This window comes from Atractosteus spatula, chromosome 4 (assembly GCF_055471065.1).
Source record: "Atractosteus spatula isolate fAtrSpa1 chromosome 4, fAtrSpa1.hap1, whole genome shotgun sequence".
In the NCBI taxonomy this organism is placed as follows: Eukaryota; Metazoa; Chordata; class Actinopteri; order Semionotiformes; family Lepisosteidae; genus Atractosteus; species Atractosteus spatula.
Window position 1 is genome coordinate 34,930,170 of NC_142709.1, and position 18,163 is coordinate 34,948,332.

The 18,163-nt window shown below is 37.7% G+C and overlaps 1 protein-coding gene across 1 annotated transcript; it reads left to right on the plus strand.

Annotated features, from left to right (window-relative positions):
- The first annotated feature begins 399 nt into the window (after positions 1–399).
- On the plus strand, positions 400–16,958 carry LOC148836289 (uncharacterized). Its single transcript, XM_088913676.1, has 9 exons — positions 400–702; positions 1,629–1,821; positions 2,965–3,030; positions 5,540–5,675; positions 7,391–7,569; positions 9,711–9,865; positions 11,172–11,316; positions 12,033–12,148; positions 15,107–16,958. The coding sequence occupies exons 2-9, from the start codon at positions 1,773–1,775 to the stop codon at positions 15,848–15,850; spliced, it is 1,590 nt and encodes a 529-aa protein (XP_088769802.1). The 5' UTR covers positions 400–702; positions 1,629–1,772; the 3' UTR covers positions 15,851–16,958.
- Positions 16,959–18,163: the final 1,205 nt, after the last annotated feature.

Here is an 18,163-nt window from a genome sequence, read left to right on the forward strand (position 1 = left end):
CATGTACTGTACCAACAGTCGTGCGAATTGTGAGGTCACTTACTGTACGTCAGCCTTCTTTGCTATGACAAAGCATATTGCACAAAAGGCCCCCTCTGCTACTACTTCACAGTCCTCAGTGTAACTTCACGCAGCCACCAAAAAAATTGTAAAAGAAATATCATTTATATTATTTCGACTTTTAACACGCATAAAAGACTAGCACACAAAACGTCTTCTTTACATAAAATATAGTTAACTCAAGGCGTGTGAAAATAGTACCGCCATGTCTTTTAGATAATTACCCTTTAAACTATCGATTTGCGTCAATTCTGGAAATTCCCGAGCTGTCTTCTTTAATAATAAAAAAAAGCCTACAGGCCTGCCTGTCAAGCGACTGCAGCTTACCATGTGACTTCCAGACAGAGTTTGGCAAGATCTGTTCTGTTAAAGCAGGTTAAAGTAGAAGCGGATGTCTTAGAAATCGGCACAAATATGAAGACCGAGAGATTCATTCTTTTGATCCATTATTTTGTTGCATTTAGTTCATAGTAAATAGAACAAATTCTATGTCAATATAATCATATTTTTATTTGTCGTTAACGGAGTTGAACCGAAAGAGAAAGATCCAAGTAGTCAAGCTGAAGCCTTTGGCAAAAATGGCGAAAAAAAACAAGCGCTGTGGATAGTATATTGATTGTCATCAAACGGGATTTGTCTAAGGTTGGCCTCTTTTCATTTTTGTTGAGAAAGAAAAGGTTGTTGTGCGCGATTTTTTTATTGTGAAATTTAAATTTGAATATGAAGCGTAAAACCGCATACTGTTACGAACTAAGCAGCAGTTAGAGTAAAAATGTAATACAGTTGTGTACAGCCGGGACTGTACTGTTAGAAAATGAATAAGCCTGATTTACCAATTCTGCTTTCTTTCCAAGACGTTTACGTTACATGTTTTCTCTCTGGTCTCATGCTTCATGGGATAAAAATCACTGATCTGTCCACTTTCGCTTTTTGTATCTTTTTTGATGCAGTGACATTGTATCATTTGCGGAAAATATTGCAGAAGCGCCGATGTACAAAATCTTTTTTATTACTTTATGGCTATTCTCTGTGCACTCGGTCCGTAGCTGGCTACAACCCACTGTGACAGAAACAAAGAACCTTAATTAACAAGAGCTGATTCATGGTCATTAAACATGAAAATATAAAAATGTGTTAAGTGCGTCCACCGCGTTCTTGGCTGAACTCATTTTCAGTTTTATTCATACTCCCTGTTGTTCAGATAGGAGTCAACGAAGTCATTTCTTTTACAAATGTCCTACAGCTTTAATAACATGACACACGAGTGGCAATTTCAGCTCTTAAGACTAGACAGGATTTTTTAAAACATCTCTACGATTGTTATTCGCATTCATCTTGATCTGTAGTTCAAGTGTTTTGGAGGCCATGATAATGACTTGATCATGATATAAAATCCAAAGACAAGCTGTCCATGTTATATCTCTACACCCTCTGCCCTGTGATGGTCTGGTATCCCTGGGTATAGTCTTGTATCTTGTGCTTGTTTGTCTAAGTTAGGCTCTGGCTCATGTTAATTCTCCAAGGATAAACCAGTTACCTACAGCCTTTTACTTTTTTTTCTTCTTTAGGCTTTTGGCAATTGGGCCTCAGCAAAGGACAGGAGCTGGTGATCCTGACAGGGATTAAGGGTTAGTTTCAGTTACTCCCCTGTCAAAAATGAGCATTCCACAGGAGAACAGGGGCAAATCCTGCAAGAGATTACCTGTATAGTGATGTTTCCCCTGGTGTGGATCTTCTGCTTTTTCCAGGTCCTTTCTGCTGGTAAGTTTCTGTGCCTCAACAGCATTGTAACAAAAGGTCCTCTGTAATTATTTCTCCACAGCATTGTCTAAAACTATGCATGGAAACTGCTTATATAGTTGGAATATTTATTATTTTTGTAATTTGTAATTATTAACAAGGTGATTTTAAATAGTGTTTGATATGTATAAAATTGCTCAGTTTTCTTCAAAGTAAATCTCAGCTAAAAGGAAATGTGGGATGCCCACATCTATGTATGTTTTTGGAAAATCTGGAGACCACATTGCTGTTAAGTAGTAAAATAACTGTACAGGCTGTCCTTTTGCTATTCACTTTTACGTACTGTACATTTTTGAGTTGTTATTTTTCTCTTTATCTTTGCCAATGGAATCAGTACTTTTCACTTATTGGTTTGCCTTACTGCTACAGTACTCCAGCACCAGCAGTCAAAGTCAATTCAAGAGATCAGTGCTGAAGAGGCCTAAAAAGTTTAAGCACTAACTTCCCCTTAAATGGAAAGGACAAAATGTTTCTCTATAACAAAAAATTCACTTCATTTCTGGGGATTATGAGATTACAGAGTCCATTTTTTGCTGGCAAGGGTTTTGCATTACGACTTCCCATTTTTATGTTAGGTTACTGAATAAAGCAGTATTTTGCATTAGAAAATGTAAAATATGGCCGAACAGCAACACATGCAACTATTTAGATAGAAAAGGAAATGATGACAAAGGAAAAAGTCTGAGAAGTATGTGATGACATCGATTTGCCCCATGTTATTAAACAGTAGCAGATGCAGCAGAAATCTCAAAACCCCAAAATGTCTTGCTCAACCAACTGCTGTCACCATATTGGCTTGCCTGCATTTATCATTTTGTAAGGTGAGCTATAGTACAAAACTTAAGTGTGCTCTTTAATTGTTATTATTCTGTGTCATTTTTTCCTTACATTTCTTTCTGAATACAGATCTGCCCATTGGCTATATTCATTACTGCTATTGCTTGTTTAAAGAGCTCTCTCAAGTTAAACCCCTTACTGGACCTCACTCACAGTTCACTCTTAAACAGTCTTTACAGACCACCAAGGCAAAGAATCTTTCATCATCTTGAACTTTCCCATTTCCTCTTATTATCTCTAAGACACCTTACTTTGTCTTGTTAACAGATCCTCACTCATTTGGAGAAAATGCCCAGAGCCAAGGCAAGAGTGTGGAGGCCAGAGAATGCACAGGTCAGATGTCACCTATAAAGCGGGTTACTAATGCAGGGAAGGCCTCTGCAACACCTCTCTTCTCCTCTCTCTTTTGGTAGTTAGTACCATAACTCCTGCCCAGGTGCTTCCAGAGGGTCCCAGAGTGTCCCCATCACAAACTTGGCTGTGCAGTTTCTGCAAGATGCCCATGACAACAATGAATGCATCGGTGTGACAATGCACCGATTTATTTTTTATGATATTTGTAGAGTTTGTATATCCTAATACAAAATATATTTGCAAAGTGTTCAAACTTTGATCAGATGCTTCAAAAAGGAAATATGGTGTAACTGTCCTTTTATCTCTATCCTTTGAACCGAGGTACTGTAACTTGGTAAAGTACAGAACAGCCATTAAAACAGATTAGAACAGGCCAGGACACAGTGGTAACACCCCTACTCTTTTAGAAAAACGCCCTGGGATTTTTAAAGACCACAGGGATTCAGGACCTTGGTTTTATGTCTCATCCAAAGGACTATACTTTTTACAGTATAGTGTCCCTGTCAGTATACTGGGGCATTAGGACCCACACAGACTGCAGGGTGAGCACCTCCTACTGGCTCTTCTAACACCTCTTCCAGCAGCAACCTTAGTTTTTCCCAGGAGGTCTCCCATACTGGCCAGGCTTACAGCTGGTTAGCTTCAGTGGGTTGCTAGTTGTGATTTGCAGGGTGACATGACTGCTTGCTTTAATAATAGTAGTAATAGTGGCCTTAATAATTGTTAAAATATGCCTTTTTGGAAAAGGATTTTTAATTGTGTTGTGTGTTTGTACTACTGCAAAATATTTCTGGTAGTGATTTAAAAATAGTCACTTGAACAGGCTTAATCTGTTGTGGAATTCAAAAGAAAAGATATGACCAAGAAAATCTCCTTTCCTAATTACTACTTAATCAGTTGGCATCTATAAAATGTATTAATACAAAGCGGTCATCTGGTTGTTTACTTACATTCTCCAGTATATAGGCAATGTTTGTTACCATTGCTTCTGTACTTTTATTGAACAGTTAGAAATTTTAAAAGGATTAATGTCTGGATGGAACATAGAAGCCAGTGGGACTGATTTTGTATCGGAAAAGACTATAGGTTTCTACTAAACTCTTTTTTAAAGCTGTCATTTTAATGTGGTTTACCTACAATTCACAATCAGTTCTTAGGAACCAGTCAGGGTAGTGTCTACACAGGAAAAGACCAATTTCTAGAAAGTTCTAGTACAAGCACAGCCTGTTATGACTGTTATTTAGAGAAGATGCTGAAAAGGAGAATGCATATCACTGCCATGTAGCTTTGAGACAAATGTTAATGTGTATTTAATTGTGTATAATGTGCCTTTCTATATATTTTTAATTAAAAAAAGACAACAAATTCAGGCTCTGTGGTGGCCCTATTGCAACATTTGTGGTGTGAATGCAGGTTAATATAATTTCCTGTGCTGCTTCTATGTCATTGTCTCATCCCTTTTCTGTTTAATCTTCTTACCTTACTAATAGTAGTATCAGAATTTAGATAAATTGATATACATTAGGCATGGTAAAGATCCTAATACAAATCTCTTTGGGGTTATACTAATTACATCGTCTCTGCATATTTACCCGTAATTACTTTACGATAAACTAAATTTGGCATGTAAAATACTCAGTTTGCATGCACTGCTACTGTTGCTTGTTTTTTGTCTAAATTAACTAACCATCCAATCATCCATCCATTCATTTTCTAACCACTTTATCCAATCCAGGGTCTCAGGGGAGCCGAAACGAGCAATGGGCGCAAAGACAGCCTGGATGGCACACCTGTCTATCACATTACACATACAGACACACACAAACGCACACTCACACCAGGGACAGTTTTTCCAGAAGCAATTTAACCCACCAGTATGACTGGACAGTGGGAGGAAACTGGAGTACATAGAGGAAACCTATGTGAACTCGGGGACAACATACAAACTCCACTCAGATAGCATCCCAGGACCCAGAGCTCCAGTGCTGCAAGGCAGCAACGCTAAGCACTCTGCCTCTGTGCTGCCCCTAATTAACCAATAAGTAACAGTCCATGTTGGCTATCCATCAGAACAATATTTCACTATGGTTCAGTTCTAATTACTGTTTCGATGGCATTACGTGTAATAGAAGTAAGACTTCTTGGTTTGTTTTTGTTGATCTTTTTGTATACTAGAGATATTACTGTTCCTGTCCCTATAACACCTCTGTGCCTTCTATGCTTATTGTTTTTAATATAGAACTGTAACACCTGAAATATTTAACATTATAGCTATCTTCCTTTTATAGCCCAATTATAGCAATATAGTTAAATATTTAAGGCCATTTTCCTTTAGTCTAAAAGTTTGTGAACTTTTAGACTTTTAGCTCAGAGCAAGAGTACCCGTCTCTCTCTCTCTCTCTCTCTCTCTCTCTGAGACACACAGAAACAAGTGTCTGTGGCATAACAGTTTATTGCTGATGCAATTTATTGCTGTTTACTGTTGTAGCACTGAAAAAAACTGGACTACCTGCACCCCTCAATGTGACTGTTATCTCTCACAACTTCGTTCACACTCTGAAGTGGGAATCCGGACCTGGATCGCCTTCTGGAACTCAGTACAGAGTTAGAATCTATGCTCTTAAGTATGTGTTCTCCATGTTAATTTTATACAACTATAAGGCTTTGCTAAGATTACATTTGTAGTTTAAAAAGACCTAAATTAGCTAATCAGTGTTGGTGGCTGTCTTTCTCTTTCCATGTTTCTGTTAATGAAAGTCTGTTTCTATATAATATACTGCAGCTAAAAGCTTGAAGGAAAATAGTTACATGCATTACTCACTGCAGTTAAGCATGTTCTCCCTTCACTCCGTAGTATGTCAACATAATTGTCCCACCAGGGCACTCTTCCTATCTAGAGAAAATGATGGATCTTCTTTTGGTAATTTATTTTCAGAGAGACTTATGATACAGTGCATTACAAATCTAAATAAATTATATGTTCAGGTGGGTAGCTGCGTCAGTATGCGTAGGCTGCAAAGGAACAAGTAATAGGTTTATTCCATGCTGAAAAAAAGAAGAAAGAGAACACAACGTTTTTCATCAACAGAGGATACCCCAGCAGTTTGATTGACAGGGCCCTTGCCCGAGCCAAAAATACCCCCCGGACCATCAACCCGATCAGGAACTCCCACCGTAACAACCGCATTCCTTTGGTGCTTCCCTACCACCCTAACACACTTCCTATCCCCAGGACTATTAACCACAACTTTTCCATCCTACAGGATGATCCCTCCATTGGGGCCCTCTTTTCTGATCGCCCCGTTATCTCGTATCACCAACCACCTAATCTGCGTAACCTCCTTGTTCACAGCTCCCTTGACCGCCCTCAACAACCATCCACACCAGGCACCTTCCCTTGCAATAGAGCTCGCTGTATCACCTGCAAGTACATATCTAACACCACACTCATACAAGGCCCCTCAGGACAATTCTGGATCACCCAGATGGCATCTTGTACCTCCAGCAACCTTATTTACAGTATCTCTTGCAGTAAATGCCCAGCCATCTACATTGGAGAAACAGGAAGGAGACTCGGAGACCGCTTCAGAGAACACGTCAGGGCTGTGAAGATTAAAGATCTCTCCAAGCCCATTGTTTCTCATTTCACCTCTGACGGCCACGACCACTCTAATCTCTCCGTCTGTGTTCTCAAAGACAGTTTTCCGAACTCATACATCAGAAAGACTACCGAAACCAAAATTATTCTGCAGCTAGGATCACACATTCTCCCTTCTCTTAACGACAGACTACTGTTCTTTTAAATTTTCTCCATTCATTGGAAGTTTCATTTCACACCTCTCTACACCCATTCTGACTTCACACCTCTTGATTGGCCTCTTTTTCTGTCCCCTGCTCCCGCCTCTCACTCCTCCTCCCTCCCAACCTTCGTTCTCCCGCTACATTTCTTTTGCCTACTGCCTTGTCTCTCACACCTGAAAAAGGCTCCACGGCCAAAATGTTGTGTTCTCTTTCTTTTTTTTTTCAGCATGGAATAAACCTATTACTTGTTCCTAAATAAATTATATGTTGCTTTTCACTGTTCTTAGCTATTTTCATGTGATTGTTGTTTTAACAATGTCTCATCGTGTTGCCTTTGAAGGTTTGAGGAGATATAGTTCATCCTTACTCATTCTAAAAGATGAGTAAGGTCATTTATCGTTACTCGGGTCTGCTTGAGTTACTTTCTCATCTATAACGAGGTTCCCTTCCTCATGCTTTGTTTATATGCTTGTAACTTGTAATATTCTACCTTTTTTAATGCCTAAAGCTTTAATGCCAGATGTGGATTTTTTTGCAGCGGAGGCAATTGGACCAGTGTTCCATCTTGCCAGAATGTCAGCAATCCAAGAGAATGTGACCTGACGGAGGTGTTTAAAAATATAAAGGACAATTACTTTGCTAGTGTCCAGGCCTACAATGACACACAGGAGTCAAACTGTACTCTTCTGGATAAGGCGTTCCATCCCATAAAACATAGTAAGTCTTTCTCTCATTTTCACTGGTATTTCAGTTGTGAATTCTGAGTTGACCTTTTGAAAAAATGTTATAACAAAATGGAACCAAATCACTTTGAAAAATGTTGAACATTAGTGGCCAAGCTTTTTCACAGTGCATCTTTGAGATGTTTTGTTTTTTTTGTATCTGTCATCTCATGACAGTTCCTGTTCTGTGGTGTTTATGTGAACTTACTGTGTGTGTTTTTCTGTTGTTATTTGGATAGTCTCGATTTCGAATGTACTTGATTCTTAGTACTGCAACCTAGACTTCTGCACAGGCCCAATTTCTACACTTCACTTCCAATACAATGCTTCTGCAGAACCTGACCTGAACCCACAACCTGACAAAACCTTTAACAATGTTTTTATTCCAGCAACTCAAGTTGTATTAAGTAAATCTGCCCAGTTTGGGATATTGTACTGTTTAGATTAAATGTTATTTCTGTACAGATAGAGAAATGGGTTGTGTTGTATTCAATGTGCTAGTCTGCTTCTAATTCTGTAATAATAAAACATTAGCTGAAAGCATTGTTTTTCTAAAGACTTTGACAGAAAGATCATTAAAAGAACATGAGAACAGTTACAGACAGAGGAGGCCATTTAAGCCTATCTAGCCTGCTTGGTAGTTAGTAGCTAATTGCTCCAAGATTAGTCATTTCTTGAAAGAAAACAGAATACCAGCTTCAGCAACATGATTGAGTAGCTTGTTCCATAGAGGGATTTTAAAGACAGTGTATTCTCATACCATTAATAACTTTCTTAAAGGATCTTTTGAAAATAGTATGACTGCACAAACGTTCCTGCCATCATGAACTGTATTAAGTCCAATATTTGAGCAAAAGTGATTTTGGTAATCTGTGCTGAACACGGACAATTTCAGCATTCTGATGGCTTAATTTGGGATTCAGCTTATTTCCAATAAATTCTCAGAAGGCTCAATATGTAGAGTCGGAGAGAAGCTTAGATTTAAACAAAACTAATTTATTACTGTTATCAAAGTCTTTGAAGCAGATTGGATTTCAACACTGCCTTTGAGCATAGTATTGTACTATGATATATTTTTTTTTAGAGAAGCTCACTGCAAAAGGTGTAATTAATAAAATGCGCTGAAAATCAAATAGATTTGTTTCTTACATTTAGTGACTAGGAGACTGAAAATGTATAGTTTGAAAGCAGTTCTCAATTTAAGTGAGGATCTTTTGTTAAACTTAAATGGTTAAAGGGATTTGAAAACCTGTATGATTGCCCTTACCTCTATCTGTCTATTATGTTGTATAAGAGATCATAAGCAATTTAATATAGAGCAGTTAGGGTCATGGATGAACAAGAAAAATAGGGTAATTGAAATTCAGATCCAAGCCTTATCTGAAAATGTCATTTTTGAAACTGAACCCAGAAGGACTTCATATTCCCATATCAACCAGCTTTTCGGGTCACCAACAGTTGCCTAATACAGTGCTAAGTGACATAAAAGCCAAACCCAATCTCAAATACCTAATAATTTGAATGAGATAGTCATCTCAGCTCTTTCGTATCCCCAGATGCAGGAGATGTTGTGACACAGTGAATAAATCCACAGCAGTCAGCAGAGGGATTCAGTAAACTAATAAAGGGAGTGTGACTGAAATATACAATCATTGCAAATTTTCTGATTGGAATAGGGAACTGAGCTGTAGTGAACTTTCTGTCAGGTTTGGCAGCATAGTAATCATAAGTGATTATGAAAGAGCTGATGAAGTGAACTGCTCATTAATGAGTGCTATTAATAAATAATTACTTACGGTAGCATTCCATGGAACAGATCCATCCGTCCATTTCCTAACCGCGCCTTCCAATTCATTGTTACCAAGGAGCTGGATCCTATCCTGGAAAGCAACAGGTGCAAGTCAGGTTGTGAGGCAGCAATGCTAACCACTGCGTCGCTGTACCAGACACCAAGAGAACATACAGTGTTTCTGCATTTAGATTTTCTTTAATTGATAGAGTTTCACAGTTTTACTTTTCAGATGTGTATCCACTCTCCACTCCACTCCACCGCATATTTTTATCTCTTTGCATTTTATTAGTTTTAAATAGTGGTTTCAAAAACCTTTACATTTTTTAACCTCGTTCCCCTTGTAGCACACTTGGATCCCCCTTCTGTCTTGCTCTCGGGCTGTGGGACCTGTCTTGAAGTAAAGCTGATACCAGGCAGAGGAGAGGAAGAAAACATCATTAAATTTTATGAAAAATTGAAATACAATTTGGAAATACACAATACCAGGGATGGCACAAAGGTAAGCAAGCCACAGCCACTGGCCTTTGCTTCATACAAACTGATATAAAACAGTTCTAATGTGACAGGACTCAGTTACAGTGAATCTGTTACAGAAAGTAACACCCCCTTTGAAACCTAGCTGGTGCAGAATACTGCCATGGCAGTGGACCTGGTCTTTTGGCATAGCTGAGTTTGCCGCTGTCTAGCGCTGGCTCTGTGTCTGCTCCGAGCCAGCTCCCATGAGGGACCATGATTTCATCCTGTCGAGGGCAACAGGAAGGAGTATTCTCACACAAAAGAAGGCTGGGTCTTTTGGAGTAAGAGAGTTTATCACTGTCTGGCAAGTGGTGTTGTGGTTGCTCTGAGGCCATGGGCGACTGATTGAAATTCGTCAGGGACTGAAGACAGGTGCACTCATCACATTGGCAATCCAGTGGAGGGACGCAGTTTTGAATAAGTTTATTGGGACAGATATCCAGATAATCCAGTCACAACCCTGCATTGCTTTCAGAAATGTCCCATTTAGGCCAAAGACACAACATGTATTTAAACACAAAGTGAGAAGGGGAACAAATGGCATAAGAATGTGTTTTAAACACCAACATAAAATGCATATTGATGTCCATCTATGCAAGAATGTCTCACACTTGATGTTGTGGGGTTGTTGAAGAAAACTTGTTCTTGTTTTATTTTGTTGAGGTCTAATAAATGCAGATTCTCTGATATCCTTTGTGACTTTCAGAAAGATTACCTGTGAATAGCCTGAGGAACAGTGAGCCTGTCTCTCAATCCTGTTCTATGTGTTGTATGAAAATGTCCTATGATGTATTTATATTGTAAATGTTGTATAAACTTTGGCAACACTGTCATTTTCTGGTCATGACAATAAAGCTGTTTGAATTTGGATGTATAGAACAGAGGTTGCCAGAGCAACAAGTTTTTTAAAAAATAAATGTGGAGATCTCCCCCAGTTACTTCACTGACAAGACTATGAAAAAGTTTAATATGTTTTGGGACATTATTAGGACAGATTTGCCCAAAAAAATAAATATCAGTACATAGTTTCTGTAACCACACTTCAAGTGGTTCTTCAGTACGATGATTCAGTGACCGTGTACTGTTCTTTTGTTATTTTTCCATGTGTGTTGCCCTGTCCTTCTAGAACAGATCATCTTATATTAGAAGGAAAAATAGCAATCTTCCTTGAAGGATTTTGAGGTCCCGAGTGCAGCCTTTCAGTGTTCCAGTCTATCTTATGCTTTACTTCCACCAGGATTTTTTAAAATGTCCATGTATTGAATGCATCTGTCGCCTTTGTTTTCTAGTTCCAAGTACAAATGAAAGGATTGAAAAAAACTATTGACCAGCTGGAGTCTGGTGAGAAGTACTGCATTACAGTCCAAATACTTGACCACATCTCACGAGTATCTGAGGAATCCTGTGCCTTCACAAGCAATCTACAGAGACATGGTAGAATATTTAATGTTGCTAAAATGTTTTATATCTATTTCTGTGTATGCATTTTGAGTACTTTTGACTTAGAATAAATAGCTGTATATTGTCATTTGTGTCTATGTTAGGGTAATCCCCATCTCAGTTTTAGAGTTAATGTCAGATTTTGATTTTATTGATGCATACAGAATGATTCAATGCTTTGGCTGATGTCAGTACCTCCATAGTCCACATTTCCTGTTTTTTGACATATATATATATGTCACTATATATGATTTATATATCAATTATATATCCATTGGTATTTTGTTCTGAGATTTTTTTATATGTGTAGGCAAGTCCCCAAAACATAGTGAACTGGAATTACAGTGTATAAGAAAGCAGACTGTTTGGTATTTGCTGTTTTGCTAAAGATTTTAGTTTAAGGTCTTTTCTGTTGGAAGAGCACTGTTCATTATGAAAATAATGTTAAAAACTGGTTTATCCTTAATATAGCTTTACTTAAAGGTGGATTTTTATATATATGTTGTGTTGAAATGGACTTTTCTGTATTTCCTCACTGAGTGTTGACAGGGTTCGATACTGCAGAGCCCACACTTTTTTGTGTTTATTTAGATTTACGTCTCCCATTACTGAATTGGATGCATTTCCAGTGTTAGAATGTTATTATATGCTGGATAAGGGTACATTCTGTCAATTAGCAGAGGTAAACAGACATTTTCTTTGTCTTCCAGAGTCCCTTATTGGAGGGATGTTCTGTTTCCTGGTCGTGCTGTCCCTATTGTGTGTAGTATTTTTTGTATACACTGGGTTTTTATGCTTGCCAAGACTGCAACTCCCAATAACACTGGTAAGATCACATGTGCTGCTCCCTCTATAGACAGAGCTCATGCAAAACAAAGGATGTCAGCTTGTCATTTTGCTTTTGCATATTATTGATAGATTTTCTTTTTTCTTGAGCTTTTATGTTTTTTTTATTTTTCTTTTTTCCAAGACGTTTCTCAGCATATTATAAATTCCTGGTACTCTAATTCCTTTGCCAACTGCAACAAGTTCGGTTTCATTCCTGAAAATATGACTGTAAAACACAGTGTTAGGGGACCTTATGTTGCAAAAGGATCTATGAAAACTGTAAAAATTATTTTTTTCGCCTCAGATAAATTAACACATGAAAAGTCCAGACTAAAGTGAAATGCTCTAGATATAAAAAAACATGAAATTATCAATGCTATTGCCTAAAATAAATTGTAAACAATTGTAGAATTAATAGTTTTTTAATGTTTTTACCTTCAATCAGCGTGACTGAATTAAGAAAATGATTGTAAACTTTCTAAGCTTTATTTCATATTATATGCATACTTTTTGTGTCTGGTCTTCCTATCAAATTTTTAACACCTTTTCCATTTTTTTAGTGTTCGGCTCACGTAGCATGTATGAAAATGTAAGCAAAGGTGGCATACCATCACTCTGCTCTGATAGCAGCCTCATTTTTTTAATTGTGCAAATCATGGGTACATTAACACCAAATAATCTGCCCTACCGTTGCTTTAACCTTTTTGCAACGTATCTTCTAGAGATGCTTAACAACACTAAATTCTTCACCCTTTTTCATTTGCTTAAGAAGCATTTTAATTGCTTAATAAGTACTTTATATTTGAGAAACAGTATTTTATATAGTTAAAATGTTTAACTATATTTTACTCATTATCATGGTAGAATCAGCTATCATCGTGAAACATGCACAGCACTTAAAACATTCACTTGCGAGAGGTAACGAGGACATCTAAACGCACATTAGTTCTTTAGTATAACGCGTCCCTGTAGACAAGCCGGTATACAGGAATACATTTGCAGGTACACGTTTGGTAAACTCTCGGTTGGCAAGGGATTACTGTATTCCATGGGGACATAAAGAGCTTGCTGTTACTGAGCATTGTCATTTGTGCTGTAATTCCAATAAACTGAATCCAGTGGATGTCTTCAGAATCACTAGTGAAACATAAACTTGAGGTCACAAAATGGAAACTACATGGAAGTACATTTAAATCTGAGCTAATGAGGGACTTCTTTATGCAAAGAGTTTTCAGTGTTTGGAACAATCTTAAGAATACTGGGTTGACTTTAACAATGAATTTAAAGATGTTGAGTATTTGTTATCAGGTCAAATGAGAATTTGCTCATAGTCTTCTGGGTTCAAGACTGAAAAGGTTTAGCTCTTTCAGTTTGTCAGTGTAGGACATACTGTAACTGTTCTCTGCACTGATTGCAGAGTAAAGAGAAAATATCTTTGCAATTTGGAGACCGAAATTCATATGACCTCCTTGAGTGTTCGCCTGTTTCTTAATCTGAGTGAAGGGACACAACTCCATGACTGGCATAAAGGAAATTTTATATTTTCAAATTTCACTGTTAATAAATACATATACAGTACAAAATAGTGCCTGCAAGACAAAGGTGTTCTGAATGCCTCTCTTTGCAGTGCATTTACCCTTGTTCCTGTTGCTGTCTTGACACAGGTGTTGTTTTTATTCTCTGTGGTCTCCCTGCATGCAAACCTCCGACCGCAGTGTGTGTTCTGCACTCTTTTGTAGTCAGCCTTCTCATATACTCCCAAAATATACAACTTCTCATTTTTAATTTCTTACACTTCATTAAAAACAAATGTACAACTCCCGTTTTGTTTAAAATATATTAATGTAGTATTACCTTATAGTAAATTTCAGTAGTGTTCTGTCTGATCATGTACAAAAATTAAAGTAATCAGAACTCCTGTCCTGACATCTCTTGGCTGCCTGCCTGAAAATATAGGGCAACGATAAAAAAATTATTTACAGATTTTGAAAGCTTCGAGTGGCCTGGGTCTCGCTTAGATGAGTACTGTAGACCAAATATGTGCCTTCAGCTTTCCAACTACATACCTTCTGGATGTGGAGATTTGTCTGAGACTTTGATATAATCTGTGGTGAAGACTAAGATCAAACCTTATTTTATAAAACATATTTTAATTTTATTTACTTAATATTTCATAGTGCTTTCCAAACTACACAGTTAATAAAAAAGCAATACTGTACGTATGTGAGCACACATTGAAAATGTCACTTTTTATACTGAACTGTCATTTTTCCTTGACTTCATTTAAGAACATATAGGGAAATGACAAGAAAATGAGAGGGCACCTAGAGTCTCATCCAGTTGGTTTTTTAAAAGAGGCCAGAGTATTTGCTTCAACAACATGACTGAGTAGCTTATTCCATATTCTCACAGTCCTTTGTGTAAAGAAGTGACTCCTGTTCTTGCTTTTCAGTACAGTTCCACGTAGTTTCCACGTGTCTGGTTTATGTTTCACTGGTTCAACAATATTCTAAAAGGGATCTTACTAGTGCATTTTACAGTTTTAACATAATGTATATTCATTTAAAGTCTCCACTCTTAACTATAAATCCTACCATTTTGGTTACCTCATTTTATTGCTTCACTGTATTGTCTATAATAAATATTATTATTCCTAGATTGTGTCAAAATAAGCACCTAAGTATTTTTTCATATGTAGCCTCTTCAAGCTTTGCATTTCCTATTTTGTATTTATCACTTATTTTTACTACTCTGCTCTTGTATTAAAGGTGCAAAGTAGTTTGTGAAGCATTGCATCTAATTCTTTCTGAATTTCATCTTCTTCTTTAGTACTTTCTAATCCTACTGTATTGGTATTATCTGCAAACATGAATAGTTTACTAATTAAATGCAAATCTTAATCATTAGTATAAATTGGCAAAAGCAGTAATAATAGTATCTTTTCTTATTCCTGCAGACTTCTATTAAAATTCACAACAAGGCCATCACCAGCCTTTCAGTTGCAGACAAGTGCTCCCCTATTTGTGTCATCGAGATCCACAGGAAGGGAGGAGAGGAGAAGAGGGGCAGTCAGTCTTCTGTGTACTGCAGTGATTGTGAGGATAGTGAGAATGAGGAAGAGGTTGTGTACCATCACAGAGCACGTCACCTTCTGGCTGAACAGCCTTTCAGTGAAGAATCCATTCCACTTCTGGAGGGCACTCTGTCTTTTACAGACAATGACTCTGTGCAAGGCTCTGAACAAAGCTGTCCTGTTCAGCACCCTTGTGTGAATGTGGCTGAGACAAATGATGACTCTGGTCAAGCCACAGACCTCATATACAAGCCATCTCTGGATGTGTCCGAAGCTGAAATCTCAGAGCCTCTAGTCCAGTCTGGTCCAGAACCTCAGAAACCTGAAACAGAGTGTAAGGAGTCAGGAGAGGAGGCAGAAATCTCTCTAGCTGTCAACCTGTTTTCGGTGAAGCTGGGAAGCCAGGAGGAGGCATTCTCAATGACATTCCAAGCTGGAGCAGTTGAGGATCAGGAACAGCAGCTGGAGGATGAACTGATACAGTCCCCTGTGACAGTGGAGGCTGTGGACTGGGGCACACAGGAGCCCAATACAGAGCCCAGCGAGGGCCCTGCGCAGACTTACTGTTCAGACTCAGAAGATGAGGAGGAGGAAGACACTGAGCCTTGTGTGTATATGAGACGCTGAGTTTGTCCATTTCCTATTTTGGGATGTGTACTTATTTTCTGTGTTTTGAGTTTTTAATAGATTGTGAATATTGATACTTGTTAGGGGTACCAGGTTTCAATAAATATTTTTGTGGTCAGCATACCGTAATATAATGTCTCTACAGTGCCCTACAGATTCAAACACAAACTCATATAACAAAAGATCATATACAGTATGAATGATTTATGAATTGAATACTGTCTTAATCTTTTTTTAATTAAACTATAATCATTATTACTGTGCTTAGAGCACAAACATATTTGTCAAATAATTATTTTTCCTGTTTTACCAGGTGTATGAAAACATTTGGAGAGGACTGTATATATATAGTATATATATAGAAAGAGGAGATGCGTAGACAGATAGCTGGCCCACTTAAACTTCTGTATCGAGCAAACTGTACACCATGGCGCTGTTAAGCATGTGGACCACAGTGCTGCACACAGTGGGAGCGCACACCAGAGGGCACTGTCAGTTCAGTGTAACCAGCCTGCGGGTCCAGAATTTTTTGCGTGGACGTTCTGGTGTGTCCTGTCATGTCCCACGGACACGAGATTCCCATGGTCCTTTAGGCGTACCTTCATGAAACACAGGACAGTGGTCTCGATTGATGATTGAACTTTACGGGGAACTTGTGTTTCTCAACATGTTTAAACAGGTCTTTCCCCACTGAGTGCAACAATGGTGCTGCTGCATGGTTAGTGTTTGTTTTAGGTCCATCACAGTAGATTTCAAAGGAACAAGTAATAGGTTTATTCCATGCTGAAAAGAGAAGAGAGAAAACAACGTTTCAGCTGTGAAGCTTTCTTCAGGTGTGAGATTTCAAACTAGACATGTTGATCCCAGAATTGCATTGAAGGTAGTGGAAATGTTGTCTGCAGGAAATTACTTCTGGTGCCTTAATCTAAACTATTATGTGAAATGACAGTCCTCCAGACTACAGCTTTGCAGTGGTACTGGAGTTCTGGAGGTCTCAGGTTTTGAATTTTTGTGACATTTCAGTAGACATTGCTTGTAAGAATGGCTGATCTTAAATATAAATGGATATTTTATAAAAGCATTCTTTTAAAATAAAGTATAGAAACAATTGTTGACTGTTAAATGATTATTTTAAAATTGTCTGAAGGTTTTATAGCAACATAAGGAACTTTTTCTTGTTATGTGGGTTTTGTGGGATATTACCAGTGGGATACAAATGCAGGAAGAAGATTTTAAACTCACATATATATTGCGTGTTTCCCAAACTTTCAATAATCGCATACCCCTTTAAGATTTTAGTCTTACTGGCGTATCCCTTTTCGGGCAAAGGTAATTTGGGGGTAGTGATAATACCATTTTATCTAGGCTAGAGCAAATATGGTATATATTTCTTAATACTTAATATATTATACACGTTATACATGTATACTGCATTAGAAATAATAGTTAAAACTAAAATAAAATAATGATATTGAAATTGTCAATAACAAAACTGTTTAATGTGAAGGATGGAACTGCTTGTGTTGAGATTGGGTCTATATTTGTCATTTTTAGATGTAGATGGGGCTCCACGTCAATAAGACGGTTTCATATTTTTATCTTCATGCCAACTAGCGCAGAAAATCCAACATCACACAAATGCAAAGTAGGAAAGGGCAAAAGATACTTATCAGCTTTATCCGACAAAGCTGGATATATAGAACTAATGACCAATCAAAATGATGTCTGTGTGTTTTGCTCAAATTTTGTTTTCAGGAAGCCATCTGAAGCAAATACCAAGAGCTGTTCTTCTTCTGAATGTGAGAGCTTATTTAGCAATGTTTGAACACTGATAATGAACGGGTTCCTTATCCATTCAAAGGTGTTATCCAATTCAGGGAAATACGAAGATCTTTCTGTAACTTTCCAAATGTAGTTTCATAGTTTGCAGCACATCACTATCAACTGCGTTAGCCGAATTTATTACTAATTCATGAACAGATGGAAAGGAATCCAATTCACCACTACTAAGACGTTTATGCCACAGTTGCAATTTTGTGATTGTGCCGTTCGCTTTGTCTTGAACATGGAATATAGAAATGTGCAAGTAATAGGTTTATTCCGTGCTGAAAAAAAGAAAGAAAACACAACATTTCGGCCGTGGAGCCTTCTTCATTTGTCAAATAGAAATGTGTAGAAATGTGTTTCTACACACATAGAAATGTGTTTCCCTTTCAAGGACAGATGGAGATTGTTTAAATGAGCAAAGATACTGTATCTCCGTTGTATGCTAATTTACGTAGCCATTTCCTGTCATGGAAACGGTCCTGCAGG